Source organism: Oratosquilla oratoria, chromosome 18, assembly GCF_046742065.1.
Source record: "Oratosquilla oratoria isolate Oo_2021 chromosome 18, ASM4674206v1, whole genome shotgun sequence".
NCBI lineage: Eukaryota > Metazoa > Arthropoda > Malacostraca > Stomatopoda > Squillidae > Oratosquilla > Oratosquilla oratoria.
The window spans coordinates 268,168-293,711 of NC_134794.1; the positions used below are offsets into that span (position 1 = coordinate 268,168).

A 25,544-nucleotide genomic window follows, 5' to 3' on the forward strand; every position below is an offset into this window, starting at 1 on the left:
GGACAAAACACTAACACAAAATATATATCACACGATTGTCACATTTTTTTACGTAAGGAAACCATGGTCCTTTCAAAAACACTTGGAGCAACAGTTTTCACAGTAAATGTTAATAAATATCAAATAATTAAAATAAATCACAAATCTTTACACTGGACACCCATTCTCAACACAGACCATTTCCAAACTAAATGGCGCTCGTCCGATTTCGTTTTCGCTGTGAAGGTCCTGTCATTGGCCGAGTCGCGGGATTCAAAACAATAGGTTAGTTGAACAATTATGCATTATGTATTACATGAAGTTTCCGCAAGTTTTGCCTATGCCCGCCAACAAGTAATAAACGAAAGTCGATATTATTTTCTCAAATGTATGAACAGATGTGACAGACAAATTTTATTTCTTATTTCATTTTTCAAGAGGTTTGGAGGTTTCCGAGACAAATTTCGGTAGAAGTTCTGTCTGCCCGCGAACAAGTTGTAAACACATGTTATCGCTGTGCAACGAAAGTCAAGATTATTTTGTTTAGTTGTATGAGAAAAATCTGACAAATTAATTTAACTTTTTAGTTATTTTCCAAGATGGTTAGATGTTCCATTAAATAATTTTATAGGTAAAATAGTCAACATTCTTGATGGAAATCGAAAAAAATCTGACAAACCTTGCAGAAGTCAAGAAAAAGGTGATGTACATATTCAGAATAGAATCTACAAGGTCTTAACCAAATTAAAGTATTTTCCTTTAGTCGAATGAAATGTGTGTGTATTCAACATATTTTACGCTATCTGCATTTCATCATGTCCTAATACTCACCCGCAGTTGTCCTGAAACGAGGAATATGTGCAAGACAGAGCAGAACGTTGTATTCCCCATTGTTGGGCGGTCTGCCTTCGGCAACACTTCCGTCACCATTGTACAGGATTACCCGGCATTCATACAACCCATTTTCTACAGGAAGTGCAGGTGAGAGAGGGTGTTGTAGCGGAGAGGAAAGAGTAGCGAGTGTTGGCTGTAACACAAGAGCCACTGAGTACAGTATGTCCTATCTATCATACCTGCTGTCGGATTATCATGGGAACCACAAAACTAAAAACAGTGACGAATTTTTGACAATAGTATTTGCTGCAGTTATAAGTAATAAACAGTACACCAACTAATCATAATATCACAGTATATGTAAATAACTGGTAATGTATATTGTTTATAACAAGATGTGTAAAGTAGCAAATGTTGACAAAAACTCGTTCACATAACGGTTTTCTGGCTACTACGACCATATTTTCATTCTAACCACTACTCATAGATCAGCAAGTGAATGTGTGAATGAGAGAATAAGTATATGAATGAACAATCATATTAACGAATGAAACAGCACAACTTTGGGGAAGGACATACATGAACCTCCTTTCACGAGTCGACATCCGTATTTCGCAGTCAAGCAAGTACGACGACTCAGCTGGTGTATCAGTGAAAATAGCCACATGTAAATAACTAACACATTCAGTCTCAGCGTTATTACTGTACACACTACCGTCTAATTTTAACCAGTACTGTATAATTATATACAAGACAATGATGTTCACGTATACATAAATGTATACGTACATGTGCAGTGGTGCTGCTCTCGATCGCCATGTTAGCGATCCGAATTCCAGACCTGCTCAGGACAGGAAATTTCTGCATCGCTGCACTGCAAACCACCACTTTAGAGGGCAAGGAGTTAAGTCTATGCATGTGTGTGTGTATGTGTAAGGTCACAGCATTACCCATATATCGGGCTATATATGAACTAAGCTCTCATCCAGGAGAATAATAGTTTTCGATTATGCGTCCAGTACGTGGTCTAAGACTGTAGTGAATATAATAATCAAATCCGGCCGTTGTAAAGCTTTGTTCGACTGATAGGGAATATTTACTTCTTCCCTGCCAGATCTGTTCGGCCACAGTTGGTCTACGGCAAGTGTGTCCAGGAGTTCCTCCCCGTCGGCGTCTTTGTCCAGCCCTCCGCTCCAGGGTCTGTTCTCGCCCAGAACTTCGTCCTGGTAGAGTCCGGTTGTCGTGCTGTGATTGACCTGTCAGCACCCCAGTGGAAGAGTGCAGTTCGCTCCTCCTCTTCCATTTCACCAGATGTAGAGACCACCGGGCATGCATCTGCAGGAAATTTCAGGTTATCGTATCCCCATTTCAGCCGGGGCTGAAACGAGTTTTTGCCATGGCTTTAGCAGCAGGCAAAATCCAGGTACTGAGGAAATGTAAATAATTTGACAAATGAAAAATTGGTACCAAAAAAGTACTCAGAATAAGCCAGTTTCTTTGTTATTCACTGTTATAATTTCTTTTCTTAACATTTCTATTTAGGGGCATGAATCAAGTTTATGTCACCAAATGAATCCCCAAACTAATTTTACTTCTAGTAATTAAGCTGGTGTATATACCAGCATAATTACTAAAGGAGAAAAAAATGGGGTAGGGATTTTATGGACTTGTGAAAAGAATACAAATCTGTTTTGGAAGCAAGTGAAGAAAATGAGGGTGGATGAGTCAGAGTAAAAGATAGTGTGCAGATGGACAGATGTTAATGGAACTGAATGTGGTAGAGTTGGGAAGATTATTTCAGAGAATTGCTGATTGCAGAGGAGGTTAGGAATTGTTTGTGGCAGTGGAAGGTGCTCAGGTGATGTAGAAGGTGCACTGAAAGTGATGAATACTGGTAAGGCATCTGGGTTAGATGGATGCCATGTGGAGTGTCTGACAAAAGGAGGAACAGGGAGAGTGGATTGGCTAGTGAGGTTGTTAAATGTGCCCATGGGAACAGAATGTGCTGGAGTACTTGGATATTTCCACTCTACAAAGGACAAGGGGATATGTATATAATAGTTTTAAGATGATCAGTTTATTGTCATTGGAAAGGTACATGGATGTTGAATGAGAGGATTGGGAGTGGAAGAGGGAATAATTGGAGAGAAACAATGTGGGTAGTGTGTGTGGATCAAACTTTTGTAACAAGACAGATATACAGGAAGTTTTTGGTAAAAGGAGATGTCTTTTTGGGCTTTTATAGATCTATACATGATAGTTGGAAAGCAAGGATATAGATTAAGTTAGAACTGTACATGAATTTAAGGTTATGATAAATTGGAGAGTAGGAGATGGGACCCATCTAGTGTTGCTCCTTTCCTGTAAACTACAATTAAGTAAAAACAAAGATAAGAGTCTAATTTTTTTCCCAGATATCTTCAGAAAGGTCTAGCTATTGTGGGGCTGTAAATTTGCATTCAGTGAAACTAGAGCCAACAACTATGGCTGCATTGCCAGCTACTCTAGACAGAAATGAAGTTTAAAGGAGACAAATTACTGCAAAAAAATTATCAATTTTATTTGTAATTATATTACACTATAAGCAGTTTCTTCTTAAGAGTATGAGTAAACCATCTGAGATATTCTTAAGATTTATGTCACAAAGTAATGGCGCCATACTCTCATAAGCAAATGGCATGTATTGCACCCAAAAAATAGGAACTTGCACTTGTTGATACAACCTACAATCTTATCTACAAAAAAAAGTTAATAAAATAACTAGATTACATGATTCTGTGAAAGTGAGGTACATGTGCGAGAAATATGTATGTACTGCCATATTAAAAAAAATATGCATCTTGGCAAAGAGATTATGTCATCTGACATTCTTTGTCAAGATAACAATGAATGAGTGATTTCAAGACACTTAATTTGTAATAAAGCCCTAGGATAGGTTGATACTTTTTGCATTGTATCCAACATTCTCTTACATGTCTTGGGCCTCCATAATTTGTTGTGAACTGTACATGTTTAGAGAAATAATGAGGCTATGCTATAGGTCTTAATATAATGCCAACTAATAAAAAATGCATACAAGTTACTAAGACTGAGCAATTTCATATAAAAATAATAATAGCAATAAAACTATTGGTCCTGCCAAATAATTGTGAACCTGCAAAGCACTTTCTTCTAATATATTGGAGAAACAACAATAATTCTTGCATAAGTAGATTGCTACAGAATGCACTATAGTGATTGAGTTCAAGAGTCATGGAATTCCTTACTACTCTACAACAAAGTAGATCGTCCAATTATTCATACATTATCGTCTATTCAAACTTGAGGTATACATAAAACAATCTATTAAAAAAGGTAGAACATAACTATCATCATACTTTAAAATCTAAAAAAAAAAAATTGGAATCAAAGCAATGGAAGTATATCAACCAGCTCAGTAACTTTGGCGATGGTAAAGTCTGGTTGAACAGGGGATGCTACATGCATTTTCAGGTCAATCCATACTGTTGCTGCAACACCAGCATTGACACCACCTAGAATGTCAGTATCTTTTCGGTCACCTACCATTATGCACTCAGAGGGATCCACCTGCAATGTACAAAGTAATATCAATCAGGATAAAGAAATTATATTTGTAGAACATTAACCAAAATCAATCTTGAGAAGAAAGCTTCAACATGTTTCTTTAGATTAAAAAGGCAGGCTGTATTTACCTAACTGTAGTACACAAGGAAAGGAGCAATGCTCATTGGGTCCTTTCTCCTATTCTCTAATTATTTATCCTAACTATACTCGTTGCATCGAGAAATGACCGTTAGGGCGGAGCACTGGGAGTCCCCCTGTGGTGCCACATATAATTATTTTATAATTTTATTTTATCTTATAATTCTATTTTATAATTTTATAATGTTGCCACATATAATTATATTATAATTTTTGTCACACACCACCACTGAGGTAAAAATCAAAGCAATGTTTTCTATACAAAGGTTTCATTTCCTCGAGTCTAGACATTGCATATGAGCAAGAGAGAGCGACGTTGCCGCTACATCTAATCTCTGGCCCCACCCCCCTTGCACGTTCTCGCCATGGATCCCCATGTGTGGCAACACCGGGAAATCTCCTAGAACAGCCTTAGCAGTCATTTCTCGTTGCACTGACTATAGCCTCAAATTCATGTATGGTTCCAACTTAATCTATATCCTTGATTTCCAATTATCATATTTAGATCTGAAAGCTTGTATTGTTTGAGCTTGGTCATATCACTTCCCAAGCTATTCCAGGTATTTATGCATCAATACGTAAGACTACTTCTTCACATTCTTTAGACATGTGGTCTTTATTTACTACCATGATCTCTTCTGTCAATGCAATTTATCTTCATAAGTGACCTGAATACTGTAATCATATCACCTCTTTCTCTTTGATCTTTCAAAGTTGACAGACCCAGTGCTTTTCATCTTTCCTCATATGGTTTATCTGCCAGGCTGGGGACCAGTTTGGTTGCTGCCCTTTGTATTCTCTCCATCTTGCTTATATCCTTCACTCTGTGTGGGGGACCATACTACTCATGCATATTCCAATCTTGGAATCAGGGTTTTGAAGAGTTTTTTCATCTCTTTATCCATACAGTGCCACTTTGACCTTCTGCAGCAGTCCATATGTCTCTCCCACAATCTTGCTGATGTCTGTCAGGTGACAGGTTGTCTTTTATCAACACCCCCAAATCTTTCTCCTCTTTTGCTTTCGTAATGGGTTCAATTTCCAAGGACTAGTTTAAGGATAGTCTTTTGTCACTACTGCCTATTTCTGGTAGTTTGCATTTTTTGGTATTACACAGCATGGCTCATTAAATTCCACACTACAAAGTCCTCTGTGAGGGGCACTGTCCTAGCCTTCCAATGGGGGGGAGGAGTTTGTGACATTAAATCATTCTACATTTCATTTTCCATTCTTGGCTCAATGCAAAAATAGGATTTAAATCTTTTTCCAAAAGTCTACCGTCCTCCTCATTTTTCACTCCTCATGATTTTTGCATCATCTGCAAACAAATTTCAGAATTTTTTTCTATCTCCCATAATATTTGGGCTCCAGTAGACTTGTCATTTCTTTTTATTGTAATTGCTATTGTGATTGAGAACATTTTTTCACTTTAGGATGGTCTGCTATTCTGCAATGACGTCCAATCTGTTATGAATAACTTCACATGAATTTAACACAAATGAGTGATACTAGTTTATTGACTCTTCCAAAGTAAGTTTGAAAGCAGTCCTACTTCATAATGAAAACAAGTTTCCTTCTGTTTATCTGTCTCATGCAGCTAACATGAAGAAAACATAAAAATATGAAGGTTCTGTTGTAAAAAAATTAAGTACGTGGATTTTAAATGGAATATCTATGGTGACCAAAAGGTTGTGGCACTTTTACTTGGAATGTAGATAGGCTACACCGAGTTCTTTTGCTTCCTATGAGTGGGGCAGTCACACACACAAACACACACACACATTATAAAGAGAGTGTGGCCAAAGCAATCCCTGGTTCCAAGAGAAGAATGTCAATAGTGCTCCACTTACTGATCCTGAGAAAATTATCTTCCTCCTTCGCTGTGGTTGATAATGAATTTTGTCAAAGCTATAGATAAAACTGATCCAGGATTCACATATTTGAGAAACAAATTTCCCAGAATAAGTGATGCAAAAAGGAAGGTACTTTTGTAGGACCACAGATTAGTAAACTGATGTGAGATTACAAGTTCACTGAAGTGTTTACTGATGTTGAAAAAGCTGCATGGTTATCATCAAGAAAGTCTGCAGACTCTTTGGGTAACCCCAGATCAGAAGATACCCCGTCATTGTGACAACCTACCGACTTTGTACAAAAATTTGGGGTACAATACAAACCTAAAAATCCACTTTTTGGGCTTCCACTGGTACTTTTCTCCTATATCTCTTGGTGCAGTCAGTGACAAACACAGCGAGAGGTTTCACCAGAGTATTTTGAACATGTAAACTTAGATTACTGGGATAGTTTGAGCACATGAAAAGAATGAGTGAAGAAAGATTAGCAAAAAGAGTGGAAAGCAGAGGTGGATGGAGTGAACTTGATGGGACAACTGAGGATGAGATGGATGGATGGGTGAAAGGGGCTTTGCACAAGTGGGGAATATCTTGAGCAGAGAAAGGTGAAGGTAGGGGATGGGGGTAAGTGGAGAATGGTTGTGTATAGATGATATTTTGATGCAGCTTGCAGGGAATTCTCCCCGTCCTCTATTTTCCGCATGAGGCAAAAAGGAGGGAAGGTTCCTGTGTAAGTGGAGCAGCCTTGCTGTGGATGTAATGTCTTGCTGCATTTATTTCAGACCTATGCAATGGGCAAGAGACACGTATGACCCTTCATCCATGAGGAGCTAAGATGAGAGGGAAACGGAGGGTGGTAGACGGGAATGGAATGGGTGAAACCCTTAACTGGGTACCTCCCTTACAAGGGGTAAAAAAATCCCTTGGTATATGGACAGATAGACCAACGGAGCCACTCCTTTCTTCCCTTGCCCTTCTTTACTGCCTACAGTACTTACAACATTCTTACTCTTGAGCTAACATTTCCCTTAATGCCAATACTTCATCTTTCTTCTCATAAACACCATACCAATCATTTTTTATCTCACTTATCCCACATCCACACATATTCAGAGACCCAATTACGAGGGTTCTGGTTGAAATCTTCCTCCCAGTAACCTTGCTCACTCTAGACAAACATGAATAATACAGCCAGACCCTTCCACTGGAAAAGAATGCTAAAAGTCTAAAATCTCTCTTGATACTCATGATATTAAACATGTACATCAAAGATCTGACATTTAAACTATCTACCTATCTGTATAGCAATGGCTTCTTCTCCCTTATAAGGGAGGTAGCCATGTCAAATGTCACATACCCATTCCCACCCTTTCCTCCCTCTCATCTTAGCTCCTTGTGGATGAAGGGTCATCCCTGTCTCCTGCCCACTGCCCTGGGGGGTCAGAAGCCATGTAGCAAGACATAGTACATCCACAGCATGGCCATTTCACTTAATCAGCACCCTGTCCCCTCATGCAGGAAAAAGAGAAGATGGTGAGAAATCCCTTCGGGTTGCATCAAAATAACTGTACAACTCAAAAAGAAAGTAAATCTACTAAAAGCAATCACAAGCACAGATTTCGGACAACAAAACGAAAGCTTAATCACAATCTATGGTCCTTTTGTAAGACTCACACTCAACTACAATTCTTCAATTTAGTTCCCACCAAAACAGACACTTCACAAACTATACAAAATAAAGCACTGAGAATAGTACCAGGATGCATCAAAATCACCCCCAATGCACTCGGGGAATCCTCCCCACAGGATATCAGGTAAAAATGATAGGTGTAGTTCTGTGCAATGGCCCTATTCACCCATCCCACTACAACAAGCACAACCAGCTGAAGGAAAGAAAAATAAATAATCTACCTATCTAAATGAGGAAGAGTTTAAATGTGAAATGAAATATATGGTAAAGGTTACAAGTCTGTGTAGAGTGAGAAACAAGGAGGTGAAGATGAGAGTAGAGGTGGAAAAGGAGATGGAAGGTAGGGTTCATGAAAAAGTATTAGGATGGTTTGGATACATGGAAAGCTTGAGTGAAAAAAAAGATTAGTAAAAGAAGTGTGGAAGGCAGAGGTGGATGGTCTGAACATGAAGGCTGATGGAGGATGAGATGGATGGGGTGAAAGGGGTGTTCAAGCAAGAGAGATGTCTCATGAAGAAGGAAGGGAGAAGGCAGAAGATAAGGTGAGTGGAGAACGGCTATGTACGGATGATACATTGATGAATGGAAGGGAGTGGGTGGGGGATGGTAGGGAGTGGTTATGCATGAATATTTTGATAAAGCCTGAAGGGCTTTCTACCTGTCTTCAATGTTTCTGCATGAGGGGACAGAAAGGGGGGTCACTGATTAAATGAAGTAGCCTTTCTGCATTGCTTCTGACCCAGGGCAGTGGGCAAAATGCAGTGATGACCCATCATCATTGCGGAGCCAAGAAAAAAGGGAGGGAGGGGTGGTGGATGGGAATGAAATGGGTGTGCAATTATGTCTTTTGACTTTGGCTACTTCCCTGGTAATGGGGAAAGAGCCCTTGGTATATGTAGCTATATACCAAGGGCTTCTTTGCCCTTACAAGGGAGGTATTGAATCAAAGGCATGCACCCACTCCCATCCACCAGCCTCGTTTCCATCTCATCTTAGCTCCTCGTGGATGAAGGGTCATCCCTGTTTCCTGCCCAATGCCTGGGTCAGAGGCAGAGCAGCAAGACACAGCACATTTAATAATTAGAACTGATGATGATGATATGGTTTAACGTCACAGACTCACCCCTATTGGGAGACTAGGATGGTGCCGTTTTAGAGAGGACATTGTACATACATACATATACCAAGGCTTTTTCCCCCTTCCAAGGGAGGTAGCCAAAAAGGGAAAGGCATAAAAACACTCCCACCCAATTCATCCCTAAATACACTCCACACCCCTCCCACCCTTCCTCTCATCTGAGCACCTCCTGGATGACGGGTCATCCCTGCACCCTGCCCACCGCCCTGGGTCAGAAGCAGTGTCGCAAGACACAGTACATCCACAGCAAGGCCGCTTCATTTAATCGGCGACCCCCCCCTCTCCGTCCCCCTTTGCATATAAGGAGAGGACGGGGAGAAATCCCTTCGGGCTGCGTCAAAATTTACTCACACATACTACCCCACCCCCCACCCCCCCGCCCATTCCTCCTCATGCAGTCACAACATCATCCATATACAACCATTCTCCACTCACCTCTGTCTTCCGTCCTCTCCCTTCCTTCCTCAACAGACATTCCCCTCTTCCCCAAAGCCCCCTTCACCCCATCCATCCACCTCATCCTAGGACGTCCCCTCATGTTCACTCCCTCCACATCTGCCTTCCATACCTCTTTTACTAGTCTTTCTTCACTCATTCTTTCCATGTGTCCAAACCATCCTAATATTCTTTCATCAACCCTATCTCCCAAATCCTTTTTCACCCCTGTTCTCCTCCTCACCTCCTCATTTCTCACTCTATCTAGCCTAGTAACCCCCACCATACTTCTCAGACACCTCATCTCAAACACATTCAAACTCCTTCTCTCTTCTTCTCTTATGTTCCACGTTTCTGCCCCATACAATGCTGTTGGCACAATCACTCCTTCATACAGTCTCCTCTTCGCATCCATTCCCAAATGTCTATTTCTCATTACACTCTTTAAACCACCAAGGCATTTACTCGCTTCTCTCAATCTACATTCTACCTCCACCTTCACTCCACCTTTTCCTGCTACACTTGCACCCAAGTATCTAAAACTATCCACTTCCTCCAGTCGCTCTCCCTTAATGTTCACTTCCAGTCTACTGCCACTTTCACCCCTTGTACATCTCATCACCTTACTTTTACCCACATTTATCTTTAGCTTTCTTCTATCACATACTCTCCCAAACTCTGCCACCAGCTTCCTCAATCCCTCCTCTGACCCTGCCACAAGCGCAGTGTCGTCTGCAAACAACAGCTGGCTCACCTCCCACTTTTCTCCATTTTCTTTAACCATCTCCAATCCCTGACTCACTACCCTAGCATTCACCTCTCGCACCACCCCATCCATGTATAAGTTGAACAGCCAGGGCGACATAACACATCCTTGACGAAGTCCCACCTTTACTTCAAACCACTCACTCTCTCCATTTCCAATCCTAACACATGCTCTACTACTCACATAAAAACTCTTGACAGCTCCCAAAAGCTTTCCTCCTATCCCATAAATCTGCATAACCTCCCACAGTGCCTTTCTGTCTACCCTATCATAAGCCTTTTCCAGATCCATAAAAGCCCAAAAAACATCCTTCCCCTTTCCTATAGCTTTCTCACATATCTGTCTTACCACAAAGATCTGATCTACACAACCTCTACCCGTCCTAAATCCACACTGTTCCTCACCAATTACTCCTTCTGTTCCTCTCCTAATCCTCTCAGGACATTGTAACATGGAATTTAATGAACCGTGCCCTTAGTTCAACTTCGGCAGTGGCAGGGTTCGAACCACCATCCCTTTGACCTTTATATATATAAATGATATAGACCATGGACTAAAATCTAGTTTCCAAATTTGCTGATGATACAAAACTGTGCGGAGTGGCAAATGATCACTCAAACCAATTAGATATTCAAGTAGATTTAGATAAATTATAGCAATGGTCTGAAAAGTGGCTATTGAAATTTAACACAAGTAAATGCAAGGTAATGCACATAGGTAAAAATAACAGTAAGTACGATTACAAGTTATTTGGTAATTCGTTAACAAAAGTGGATAGTGAAAAAGATCTCGGCGTAATTATCAGTAACGACCTCAAATCATCCAAGCAGTGTATTTCAGCCTCTGAGAAAGCAAATAAGATTCTGGGACTGATTGCCCGATCTTTTGATTTCAAAAGTCCATCACTCATTAACAAGCTATATAAATCGTTAGTTCGTCCACATTTGGAATATGCTGTTTCTGTATGGTCACCGAATCTCATTAAAGACATTGACAGACTGGAAAAAGTACAACGGCGAGCCACAAAACTGATACCAAATATAAAAAATAAATCATACGAAAATCGACTAAAACACATGAATCTGTTTTCCCTAAAAAAACGTAGACTCAGAGGTGACTTGATACAGGTCTTTAAGATTATAAAGGGAATTGACAACATCAAAAGTGACCAAATTTTCACATTGAATGAGAATCAGACAAGAAACAATGGTCTCAAACTATCCGGAAATAGATTCAATTTAGAAGTAGGTAGGAACAACTTTGCCAACCGTGTAGTAAATGAATGGAATAAACTTCCTGCTCAGGTAGTGCAATGTAGTTCAGTTCGAAGCTTTAAGAATCAGTTAGATAAATACCTAAGTAAGATGCTGTAATGATTATAATTTATCTTATATTATTTGTTTTTGTTTTGTTATCATTTGTCTGTCTGATTTTCATTTATTATTAGTTATATGTCAATTTATTATTATTTACTATTTACCTGTGTTTATTATTTAACTACACCTATGCATTTATTTGTGTATTTTATTTGTTATTTACATTATTATAGTTTTTATTTATTGTTTTATTATTAATATGATTTTTTTTCGCATCCGACCTAGATATGGATCAAAAGGTCTCCTTCTCAACCAGCAATAAATAAATAATAAATAAAATACATTCTCATAAAAACATATTCATGCCCAGATCACAACATAATCTTTTAAAGACAGACCACCAAATTCAGTATTATAAAGCTACATAAATTGCCCAAGATGAATCCATCACACAGAGAACACAGAACACCACCTTGCACTACCCCACACTAAATATCCTTAGAAAACACAATATCTCTTCCTTGAGTGACCTACAGGCCTCTCTGATGGCCATTACCAGACCTGGGAGCAACATTCCCTCTAAGCTGTGCACATGTTTTACAACTAGCACACAAAGAAAAAATGTGTGCACACAAGGTTTTCAAATTATATCAAAATCCATTCAGTAAAGAAGTTCCACCCAAACATCAACTTTCAAGTTCTCTAAAAATATGATAACTTGCCAACCATCAAACCAATAACTGCTTTGGTGGAGGTAATATGTAATACAAACTTACAAATTGGGCGTATTTACTTAAATGATAAGATGGTGACTTGCATGGGTGTGCACATACTTTTCGGAGAAGGCAAAGTTTGCACACAAGCAAATTTCTGCGCACACTTGCAGCAAAAAATGAAAAGGAACATTGCCTGGGAGCTGCGAATCTCCTGCAAGAGAGACCTGGGGCAACAGATTGATTGATCAGACACTTCACCTGACACCCATCTAACTCAGGTACCTTACCAGCTTTCATCACTTTCAACGTTCATTTCATCTTTTCTTGTAGCCCTCTCATTCTCTTCTCCCATCAGTCATTTTCTTGGCATCCCCCACAGTCAAAACCAAACTTCCCTGACCTCCTCCATATTCAACAAATCTGTGAAATACTCGACCCCTCTTCCCTTTACCACCTTCATTTCCAGTAGCATTTATCAGTCTACCCCCTTTACCTTTTCCTCTCTGTCTGACTCACCCCACCTCACTCTTTTCAGTTCCTTCTTAAGTCTCTAGAAGACACCTAACACACTTCATATCTGCTCTCCTTTGTCTCCCTCACCTTGCAATTTGCTTCTCCTCTCTTACTTTTGTACCTTTCATACAACTTCCCAACTCAACTTTACAACCAACATTCATATATACATACAGCAAAAGGACCTTTCTTCTTACAAGGGAGGTTACCTAGTAAAAACATACATTCACTTTTGATCCATCCAACACCTATTTGTTGTCCCTTATATCTTTGTTCCTCATAGATGAAGGAATATCCTTGTCTGCTGCCAACTGTTTGGATCTGAGGCAATGCAGCAAGACCTAGAACTCTGATAGCAGGGCCCAACTGCCAAGGCTAGTTTACCCCTAATGCTTCATCACATGGTGAACCTTCCCCTTCATCCACTCAAGAATTTACATTGTAGACAAGAAGTCCCTTCAGACTATGTCAACTTCATATCCATTCACAAATAATCTCCACATACACCTTGCCTTCTGCCTTCCCTACTCCACAAATATATCCAATGTGCTAAACTTGTATGACTATAAGTAGAGGTTCATTACCTCACCACTTAAAACAGTAAGAAACATTTTACCTCCAACTCTCCACAGGCAATATCATAAATGTCTTTCTGTGGCTTTTCTACATCCAAGTCCCCACTGACCACTATGACATCAAAGAATTTCTGGGCATCCACACAATTTATCTTCTCCCACTGAGCAACTGAAGAGCCTGATGGGATACAAGAAATATAAATTTTGAGCAGCAATAGATTCCAAAGCACATTATGTTGTTAAAAGGTTTACACCATGCACTAACTCATAGATAAAAATATATCTAACTCAAAACAATTTAAAATATACAATAAGCTTATCTCCACAAAATTTATATAAATAAAGAAGAAACTATAAACTGTACAAATTACCATTAGTGATCAAAACCAATTTATATCTTTTGTGAAGCTTTTTCAACATCCTTGCAACACTGGACTCAATTGCCAACTGCTGCAACCTCTCTTTCTTCCAAAAACTGTACAGCTGATCTGTGGAAAAAAAGGCATGTCAGTTTTGTAATAATTAATCCATATTTTCACTAACATGATATATTCAAGGACTTATTAGTAGCATACCAATTATATTTACCAATACAAGTACTCAATCTATTATCATAAAATTGGCCGAGAGAAACCCTACCTAAAAGATAAGAATATTCATCTGGCAAAACTGAAGCCCATATATTTTTTCTCCACTTGTCCAGACCTGCCAAACTGGAGCACAAGTCTGGAGCGGGTGCTGAGCGGAACTTTTTCAGGAAACTTTTGGACACTTTAGAACATACTTCAATTGGCACCTGTCTATCTTCTAGCCATTGTGATACCTGAAATATCAATTACTAGTTGAAGTACTCATGATCTCTTAAATCATTATAGATAATCTGAAACATAGTAAGAGATAAGTATATCTAACATTATTCATGTATATTCCATACTTCAGCCTAAAAAAAAGTGATGAATACAAAGCATGGTAAAGTTACCATCAGCATATGCATCTCCGGATGGTGTTTGGGTGTCTTGAGATACAGGAAGTGTCCATAGCAATATCTGTATGATGAAATCCTAATCTAATTTCCTGTATCAGTACAAGTCAGATCATTTTGAAGAATGAACAAATCACACACACATTTATGTAAGCTCTTTTCATTTCTGTTAATTTTCAGTAATCCTTTCTAAGAAATATTCATCACAGGTAAACTACACTTAAGAGTTATACTGGTTAAATTGTGAAATTTAAAATTTTCCCAAAAATATTTCTTTACCCACTTTGTACCAAACCACCCTAGGAACTCAATTTAAAACAATCCTCCTCTTTGTCACTCTTTATTGACTTCATAACAATCTACAATGAAACAAATTGAGTTGGTAACAAAATGAACTTTCATACAAAATCTTACAATTATGTAAAGACAAATAACAAAAAATTCTGTTCAATGCTTTGAGTTACTTGATATACTGTTTTGGGCTTCAATACATTAATTTGTACCTATCTACCCATAACATTTTACATTTCAACTATGATAGAAAGTTTTTAGACAAATAGTTTGAGTATCACATTCAAAATAGCACAGCAGTCATATATCACACACTGATAACACTCAGAAGATCGTGCAAATGATGATTTCTGCAAACCATCTCAGCACCACTTTCTCGAAGGGTAGTTAATGCGGGTTTGGAGGATAAGGCAAGATGGCACAGAAAATCCTCATAGGCTGTCTTAAGATTAGGTTCAATTCCCCCTTCTCTGACAATCACCCATGTTTTAACAATAGTTTGAGGCCACTCACTCTCTATAAGGAAATCACACAACCATGGTATAGTAGGAAGGATGTTACTGAGTGTCATCATACCTAAGTACCATAGCTCCCTTAAGGTGTCCCAATGGGGGTTATAGAGGGAAGAAACCACGAGAGTGGAGAAATCCTGACTTTCCTCAACATTGTGAGCATCCCACAGGAAGCGCACAGTGGACTGCACAAACCGAAAAATAGTGAAATCTGAACCTTTCACATTCTGATGCTGATGGCGAAGAATCATGAGCCCCAGAGTACACAAGTTGCCACAAAGGGCCAAGTACTGCTCCTCATTTGGAATGTCGGGCACTTTTGTGAAAATAAATTTGAGTAATGTATAATAAAAACAGTCCTCCTGAACTCGCTCTGCTTCTTGTACTACAATGTTCATCATTATATTACAAATGGTCACCATAGCTTCTGTGGAAGAGGTGATCTGACTTTCAGGTACTTCACATACTTCACTTTTACCATGTGGGCCAAGAACATATCTCAGACCTTCCCAATGTTCATTTAAATATTCAAAGAGTAAATTATCAATACTAAGTTCTAGCAAAATATTCCTAGCAGTGTCCTCTGCAGTAAGATGGCAGAGACCAGGTAAAAGAAAGCGTAATATATCAGGTAACTTCTCCTTGGTAGTTGCTTTTACTTGTTGACTTCCCAAGCTCTTCTTTTTCATCTTTGTAGGTTTCACCTTATTCCATTCAAAATTGTATTTGGCAGTATGACAAAGGAAGGGAAGTACAGAGTAAACCTCCTCTTTATTAGCTGATGTTTCCTCTGCCAGCCAGGCTCCCAAAACTCGGATTGTGGCACAAACAAAAAGTTGAGTCTTTGGTTTGTTAGTATATGATTCATCTGAAGATACATCCTTGAGGAATGAAAGTACAGCATGAAAGGCACCCTTAAGAGCAGCATACAGCTGCTGCTTCTGCTTTTGCTCCAATTCTAGTGACTCATTACTGATCATGTAGTTGATGGCATTTTCAAGAATGCTATAACATGCTGTTGTTGGAGAGGCTAAGGCAACAGCTTCCTGCAGTGATTTGTCCTCAAGACTCATACGAACTTCAATGCAAGCCAAGTGTACCATCATAAGAAGGAGTTGCTGTCCACGATCACCTCCCATTACCACCCAGCTTGCACCTAAGTTTTCAAGAGTGACACCTGCAAGTCTAAGGCCTTGGTTTCTCATTTCCCTGCCCAGTTTACTGAATATAATATCTGCCAAGCCACTGTGGAGAGAAGAGGACCAAGTTGCCTCTGTCACATTCACACATGAAGGAAGACTTGGCAAAATATCTGACAAAATGGCACACAATACAAATTTCTGCTCTCCCTGCTCTCTACTAAAGTCATCGGCTACATGATTCATTAGCTTAGTGAAAGCCTCAGGTTCATCCACCCATATCCCAGACCCTTCACCAAGTATGACACACTGCAAAACCTTTAAAGCCTCCTCATGGTAATAACCTTCAGCAATATACGTGTCCACCAACTGTCCAACAACCTCAAAATTTATTATCGCTTTACGACCCCCACTATCCTGAGCAATGCCTGTGAGACAAATATAAGCATCTTTTATAAGGGTCAAATCATCTTCATATGCATCTGGGTGCTGCACTATCTCAGCCAGGCTGGGCAGTATACCATACAAGGCAGAGTTTCCAGCACAAGTGGAAACAAAACATGAGAGGATGGTCAAAGCAATGGATTTGAAGAGGTGGGGAGGGCAACCTTCAGGTGCTTCATCTGTTCTCAGCATTCTTGTGAGGAATCCTAATCCAATGGCATTGATCAGGGCACGCTTTGTAGTTTCTGTAAGCTCTTCTGCTTTGATTAATTTAGTCACCATGAGAAGGGCTGCAAACTTGTCTGTATCAGATTGTGCATTTTCCAACATGAAGATACACCGGTACATGGGGTTGGGTGGAGGCACACACTCATCCTTTCCCTTTCTGGTAACTTTCTTCCTTGTCCCCCGACTCTTTGGCACCTGCTTCTCTTCCTCTGTGCTGTTGTCTGAGCTATCCATGGCTCCAGTTATTACCTACTTCTGAAAGGTGATTAATTCATTACACTTTTAAAGATATTTCTCAATTTCTTGTAATTCCACCAGAATTCCAAAGTTTATCATAATGGAATATAATGCACAAACGAGCTCCCTAAAATTTCTTGAAATGCCATTTCTGCAAGACATCAATTTAATCAGTTCAGGAACATTAAACAAAGATGCATTGTTCATAAACCTGCTAATACCTCCTGTACACAATTTTAATTCAAAACACCTTATAAATATGCAAATTACATTTGTTAAAGTATCTGCAGTTCTATGATAAAGAAATCTAAGCCATCAAAGTGGAGTTGAAACTTTTCCACACTACCTAATCCATGTAGAAACCTGACATCTTTAATAAATAACTATAATGATTTGAGAGCAATTTAAAATATTGCATCTCCTGCATACATTGCTTTGAACCTTCAAGCAATTTATCATAACATGTAAATATATCATAATGCTAACTAGATGTTCTGGGCAACAGAATACTCTTTCAGTACATGACAGATCTCAAAGGGTTTTTCTGTTTTGTGTGAACACAGTTGTCTCAGGGCTCTGATGCCATTAAATTACTTGTCCAAAGTGTTGTACTCCCATGCTTTTCTCACAATATTTTCCTATTGTATATCTATGATGGCATCTTGATGACATTTTAGTATACTTTTCACATTGTTCTTCCATCTGAAAATGGAATCACTGAAAAAGGAACAGCTTGTGAATATTAAACAAACTTATGGTCCTCAATGTTACAACTTAAATACAAGTGCATCATCTTTATGATTGCCTCAGGAAGTATGTAGTGATAATGACATGCAATACTCAACTTCACATGTCTGGTGTCATACAGGAGCACAAGCAGAAATCACGAATAAAAGCTTTCAGTCAGTACTCAACATAGATGACAATTTTGCAAGAAAAGAGTGGAGGAAACATGAACATAATAAATAACAGTGAAAGCAGAAGAAATGCTTAAATTGTTTGAAGTGGAAACAAGAAAGCCCTCAACGTGATGAGAAAACTGGATACTAAGAAAGTGCTGGTGAACAAAGTACACAATTTGATAACGAGTTCACTAGAAGGAAAGGTACCAATGGACTGGAAATCAACAAATGTGATACAAATTTACAAAGGAGATAACAGAGAGGTACTGTTAAATTATAGACTAGTGTCCTTGACGCAAAAATGTATGAGAAGATTGTAACAGAGGGATGAAATATCTCAAAAAGCAAAGAATATTAATAAACAATCTCTTTGGATTCTGAGATGGAAATCCTGTGATAAATTTTTATTCAAGAATGAGAGGGAGGGATGGGTGGGCTATGTATATATGGATTACAAAAATGGGAAATGAAATAACAGCAAAAGTAAAGGTGGAAAAAGACCTCAGTATCATAATCAGAGATTACCAATATGATAATTGAAAATTAACGATATAGATTAAGTTTGAATTGTACATGAATTTGAGTCTAGGTGGTATGTTAGAAAATTAGATAATAGGAAACAGGACCCAATGAGCATTGCTCCTTTCCTGTATACTACAATTAGGTAAATAGAATTAGGAAAATACCTGAAGCACATATCAGGAAAATAAAAGGAGAGACCTGTAACCAGTTGAAAAATTCATGAGTAGCATTTCGTCATGGACGAAGACATGATAAAGAAAAGCATTGAAAGCTTGATATGGCCCCGATATGGTCACCATACTTAAAGAAAGGTACAAGATATATATATATCAAAAAAGCAGCAGCAACCAAAATGATACCTGGACTAAACAACATATTAGAAGAAAGACTGAAGAAACTGAGACTTCCCACACTGGAGGAGCAAGATGATTTAGAGAAAGTGGACAGAAAAGAACTGGTGCAAGAAGATTGACAAGAGATCATAGTAAAAAAATGAAAAACAAATTTAATGTCAGGATGTATACCTTTTCACATAGATGTGTAGACTTGTGGAATAAGTTGGGTGAAAATATAACCCAAGCCAACACTATAAAATAATTCGCAGTAATATCTGACACATGGGAGTAAAAGAAACTGAAACCCATGAGCATTGCTCCAGCCCCATACACTAAAACTAGGTAAATACAAACCTCATGACAAACTGTTGAAGTGATGATGATAATGTGTGTATGATGAAGATCAGTGAACTAAAATCATGGCACTTCTGAAATGTGGTGAAACCCAAATTGTATTTCCCTAATTGTAGTACATACAAAAGGAGCAACATTCATTGGGTCCTGTCTCCTATTCTCAATCTTTTTTTAGCATTCCTAGCCTCAAATTCTCTTACGGTTGTATCTTAATTTATATCCTTGATTTCCAATTATAATATTTTGATTTGAACATATGTAATATTTGAATATTTTGATTTGAACATATGTAATATTTGAGCTTGGGCTATATCACCTAAGCTATCCCAAGTATTTTTTCACCTATATGGAAAACTTATTTCTTCACATCCTTTGGACACGTGGTCTCCCTAATTTACTCCTGTGACCTCTTAAAGCCCTCCCATCTTTAATCAGATCTCTGTCAATGCAATCTATCCCCTTCAGTGACCTGAACACTAATCATATCGCTCTTTCTCTTCAATTCATCTAAGTTGGCAAATCTAGTGCTTTTAGTTTTTCCTCGTATGGTTTATGTTCCAGGGTGGGGACCAATTTGGTTGCTCCCCTTTGTATTCTCTCAATTTGCTTACATCCTTCACTCTGTGTTGGGGCCATACTATTGATGCACATTTCAAGATTAGACTATTTCTTTTCAAGAATTCTCTCAACTAACATCGCTGGACAAAATGCAGTTATCCATTCTGAACTGGATTTTTTTTTTCTCGCTTTTTTCTTTTATCTTGGCTAATGCTAGGCTATTCAGTTTTTTCTCTATGGCGTCTTTTTAGTAACAAGTTATGCCTACCCTTTGTACATTATGAAATCCATTCTATACAAGGTGGAACTTCACTTTGTATTTTAGTTATGGTTTTTTAAAATTACCATACTGTCTATGTGACAATAATACAGTATATTCAGATTGTTGTATGTATCTGAAAAGAACACCACAACCTTATGTAGGCTGTTGTGCCTATTTGCTCCAATTCATTCATTGATATACTGTAAGATCAAATCAACTAATTACTCGGTGTGATATATATATATATATATATATATATATATATATATATATATATATATAGAGAGAGAGAGAGAGAGAGAGAGAGAGAGAGAAGAGGAAAGAAAATGGGAGAGGAGAGTGAAACCATTTTTTTAACCTACTTACTATACTATAGAATCAAATACCAAATATATCTGATGATGTAAACTATGCAGTTTTTGCTTCACAGGCCATTCTAACCCTTCAAAATATCTGTTATTCCACAATCACCTATTCTGTACACATTTCCTATAGATATCTACATATGTAGATATGGACTTTACTGTTCACTCGATATGTCATGGTTGTACTCCACTAAGTTGTTAATGCACAAGCATTGTATTACTTCCAAGCTACCACTGACTCTAAGCTAGGACTCTGCATTTAAACATAACAATTAGAGAAAAAAATAAATAAAGTCTACCAGAAGTTATTACATATAATATGCAAAATATTTATCTGTGGTAGGTCCATAACAACATTACAGTATATACCTAAGTGTAACAAGAGCTATGCTCATGGGTCCTGACCTCTGTCTTAATTTGTAACCCTGATTTCCATTCACTCCTGTTCTCTCTGAATTACTGTTTGATCTAATTAGTTCTACAAACTGACACATCTATATGGAAAGTTACACTACCTTTGAAGCAGCACGATTTCTTGGTTCTCTGCTGATGTTCTGTCCATTTCCTTGATCATTCTTAACACAACTATATCATCTCTCCCTAATTTAACAAACCCTATTGTCTAAACTGATATTCATGCTTTTCCTTTTTTCTAATTTGGCTGGGTTTCTCACACCAAAAAAAAAAAAAAAAAAAAAATATATATATATATATATATATATATATATATATATATATATATATATATATATATATATATATATATATATATTCACCTTCCCAGTGGTGTACAGAGAGGTGGTGGCCCCGTGCAAACTAAGTAGGAGTGAGGGGGCATCCAATTAATTCATTTGGGGAAAAGAACTTAATTTGGTTTATGTTTAATTTTAGTAGTGTTTAGGTCTCACATGTGTTTACATAATCAAATATATTCCTTTCACATATTTCTCAGTACTAGAACTAATATTTGAATCTTTGGGGGTATATAATGAAAGAGTTGGCCCCCACCTCTCTACATACCACTACTTTTTACCAGAAATGAAAATGCTAGTTCATCAAGTCCTACCATTTAAGTTGAACACTGTGGCCCCCAACCCTACCGTTACAACTGGTTGGTATCTACCATAAGAGACGTTAATAAATGTCAAAAATTGGAGTTTCGGTCGTCGCGATGAACCTATGTTACCACCCCCAGTGTGCGCGCGATGTGGAACGAGACCCGGGTCAAGAATTGAAGTCCAGTCGCCTCCACTGGCATCAACACCAAAGACGTCAGCATCACCACCCAGCCTCACTCCTCTATTCACGCTTCACCGAAGCACTATCGTCTTCGATCGACGACGGACCTTGGGTGAATCACCACCACGGTCTTGAATCATGTGTTAGGCACGTAATCGACATTTTTTACCCTCCGGGATGTGAGCTCGGGTTATATATGGCCCGATCTACGGGTAATGCAGTGCCCTTACACACAACTCCTTCCCTACCAGAGATGGAGAGCCAGCTTGTACTGCAGCGATGCTGAAATTTTTAGCCATGGTCGGGCCTCGAACTCTGATCGATGGATTAGCATTCCAGAACGGTACCACCGTACTGTCGAGCCGGTGCGTGGGCGCGCGCGCGCGCACTTATGTGTGGTTCCGCACCTGTTTTGGTGTTTATTTATATCTTATATTCTCTTTTAACTTGCATATCTAGTTCGGTGCAACTTTGGCGTGCGGTCTTCATACTACAGGATGATAAAAAATTAATGGTATTGAATAATGTATTATTAACTTACACCTAACCTAACCAAACTCATCCAGCCTAACCTAACGCACATCGGGCGATTTGGCCAGCCCGCCCCGCCACCGTGGGTGTGCTGATGCTGGTTAGGTTGAGTACAGTAGGTTAGGTTCGGTTCATCAGGAACACTCGAGCTAAATTTATACCATGAAAGGACATTTCACAGCGTAGACTACTGATGCTGCGGAACACGGCACGCTAACGTAGCACCTTTATTACCATTATCATTTTTAATCATAATTTCTGTTGTGGATATTGTTATTATACCATTACTACAATTCAGAATCATTATTACTATTATTGTTATGTTGCACGGTTCTGGACGTGGAATGGGTGGCGGAAAAGGTCTTTTGGTGTGTGATTGACCAGTCTTGGATCACGTGTTGGACTCCTGATTGACAGCAATTTCCCTTAGGAAGAGCGCTCAGAGCTCATATATGACCAATCCATGGATAATGAGGTGACTTTACACACACACACACACACAACTCCCCTCCAACGAGCTGGAGTAACGACTCGTAGCGCAGCAATACTGAAATTATTTCAGCCCAGAGCGGGATTCGAACTCGGACCGCTGTAGCAGCGGTTGCGAACGCTATCACTGCGCCATCGAGTGTGTACACGCATACCGCACCACACCGGTCAGGGCATGCGCCCGTGTGATTACCTACATGTTATAATATTCTCGACAAGACCTGATCCTATGTTGCTCTGCGTGCGCTCCGTGATTCGCTCTGAATAAGAACCACGAGCTAGTCACGTGATCGACAGCCATCACTCTCCCATATAAGCGATCAGGGCTCATACACTGGCCGACCCGTTAATTAATGTTGCGACCTTTCTTTCACAGACACACACGCAGAATAAGAAAGGAAGAAATATGCACTAAAGTGTCGTTTTCGGATTACATTAACCTTGAAATGTTTTCAAGCTGGGAGCGTGGATCTAACTCGTTATTATGTTTATCAGATCCTGTTTATCATATTTCGTTAATATTTTTTCATATTACCTGCCTGCACAGTTTCTATGGATGTCGATTTTCTATTATTCAACCTTCCCACGTTCTTTAGTGATTATGTCATTTTGATATTCTTTCATCTCGTGTGTGTGTGTGTGTGTGTGTGTGGTTCTGAACGCGTGCATGTTACCTGTTACGTATATACACACGAAGTATTGGGGTTTCTTTGAATTGCCTAATTGTTATATTAAGAGTCAACCCCGTTTGTCGTTCACTACTTTTCACTTATGATATCTACTGGGTATCGCTACGTGATTATTCTCCATGCTACCAGATAAATTTCAGATTAACTGACTTCATGCGGTTTATGACAGTGGTTTCACGGAACTCGTTACGCAATAGACGATGATGCACCTTTCCCACTTGAATTGTTGTCAAACATGCCTCAAACTCTGCACTTTTTTAACGATTATTCATTGATCTTGTCGACCAACGAGCTGCCTTACACAAATAATGCAAATACAAATAATAATCATTCAACGCTTGTATTAGCATGCCATATGAATCATATATTAACCCATTTATCGGGTTTACACGACAAGATTGGTATGCCAGCTCGTTGGTAGGCTTCATAAAAGGTGAAGGCCGTCACAATTACGAAATTTCGTACATAAAGTGAAACAGCGGGCGAAATGCGCTCACCAAAACGGACAAAGCAATACCTTTTTGCAAGTAGCGAGATCAGCTTGACGAGTCTCGATTAAAGTGTTGTCCAGGTCAAACAGGATGGTACTTATATTTGTGTCTTGGTCACAATCGGTACACTCTAGAGTGACTTGGCTCCTTGGATTACAATTATCTAAAGCCATTTCACTAGCTTGTGATCTGTAACTGAGTGGGAAGCAGTGTCTGGTCGCCCTGAGGTCTAATATGTAGAGGACTAAAGTTGCCTACGGTCGCCATTATATTCAACAACACACTAGATACAAAATATACACATCACAAAGCTCCGGTAACAACTGCGCACAATAAGCAAACTAACTACATAATACAATTATATCTTCTTTATACATATAGCGAATAATAAACCTACAGAGAATTGACATACTTGGCATCTACTCCCTCACTCTACCTTCCTCCAATCCACTCCAATGACGCAAATACATCACATCGTGCACAGGAAGCAGACTTGTGGCATTTCAAAAGATTTTGAGGAGCTTCTAAGACACAACTGGGCTTACAAATAATAGACTGTACCTTAATACATCAGTGGGAGAGGTGAAAACCGACAATACTTCGTAGCATACAAGGCCCTCCGCTGCACACGGGCTGGCATGCGCCCTTGCCAACGAAAAAGACTGCCGAACAGCTGAGTATCAGAACACCGAGACGATCGAGTTTGGTAATGTAAACGTTTAACAAGATTGTTCGCATACTGTCTCTACAATCTTGTAAAGTAATTATGGGCGAATAAGACATGAATTAAGTAGACTGAATATTACATATAAAATCCTGATCGTGATAAAAGTTGTGTTTCTTTGATGATGAATTCAATTTGTATGTACGTTGTGTTCGAACAGATAGTACGCGGGAAATTCAAACATAACACTAGGCATTCCATACAATCTACATTAATGCGAATTAAACTCAAATATGTCTGCCATAACCCCACTGGATGCTTATCTATTATATAGAGTAATCTATTTATTTAAAAACAATTCATACTATATTTTTTACAGGATACCTCTATCACGAGGCGCACATTCTTCGCCAAAGATTTGCGCACGTCTCCGTTTTCTATCGTTTTACGACATTTCATAAATTCTCGCTCAAAATTTTCCACTGTGGGAAGTATGTCGAGGTGCACTCAGCAACCTTGACCAACGGTATTTCAGAAGACAAAAGATTAGGTTGCTCTTCTATTTCCTGATAGGAAGAAAGATTCCCTCTAAAGCGGATCCAGCGAAGGACTGCGGTAATAGGCTTGGAACAGTCTAACCCCGTTAGATATATCTGCTGTTTTACAACAAGGTCCCTTTATTTACCGAGCAATTTTTAATGCAACGTTAGTAGTAGATAGTAAACATTGAATAGTGATACATAAACACACGCACGCTCATACACACATACAT

At 38.9% G+C, this 25,544-nt stretch overlaps 2 protein-coding genes across 3 annotated transcripts in view; one reads left to right on the top strand and one right to left on the bottom strand.

The window, feature by feature from the left end:
* LOC143034964 (uncharacterized) overlaps window positions 1-4,127 on the top strand; it is a 127,450-nt gene extending 123,323 nt beyond the window's left edge. For both annotated transcript variants that reach the window (XM_076201308.1, XM_076201309.1), the window contains 2 exons: window positions 817-960; window positions 1,928-4,127. In XM_076201308.1, coding sequence (XP_076057423.1) covers window positions 817-960; window positions 1,928-2,195 — 412 coding nt within the window. In that variant the 3' untranslated portion in view covers window positions 2,196-4,127. The remainder of the gene's footprint in view (window positions 1-816; window positions 961-1,927) is intronic.
* On the bottom strand, window positions 4,120-24,822 carry LOC143034957 (neurochondrin homolog). Its single transcript, XM_076201301.1, has 8 exons — window positions 24,670-24,822; window positions 15,121-17,389; window positions 14,858-14,879; window positions 14,518-14,584; window positions 14,178-14,361; window positions 13,910-14,026; window positions 13,580-13,716; window positions 4,120-4,401 (listed from the first exon to the last, which is right to left on the bottom strand). Exons 2-8 carry the CDS (start codon window positions 17,366-17,368, stop codon window positions 4,219-4,221), a joined length of 2,958 nt encoding a protein of 985 aa, XP_076057416.1. The 5' UTR covers window positions 17,369-17,389; window positions 24,670-24,822; the 3' UTR covers window positions 4,120-4,218.
* Between the last annotated feature and the right edge of the window lie 722 nt (window positions 24,823-25,544).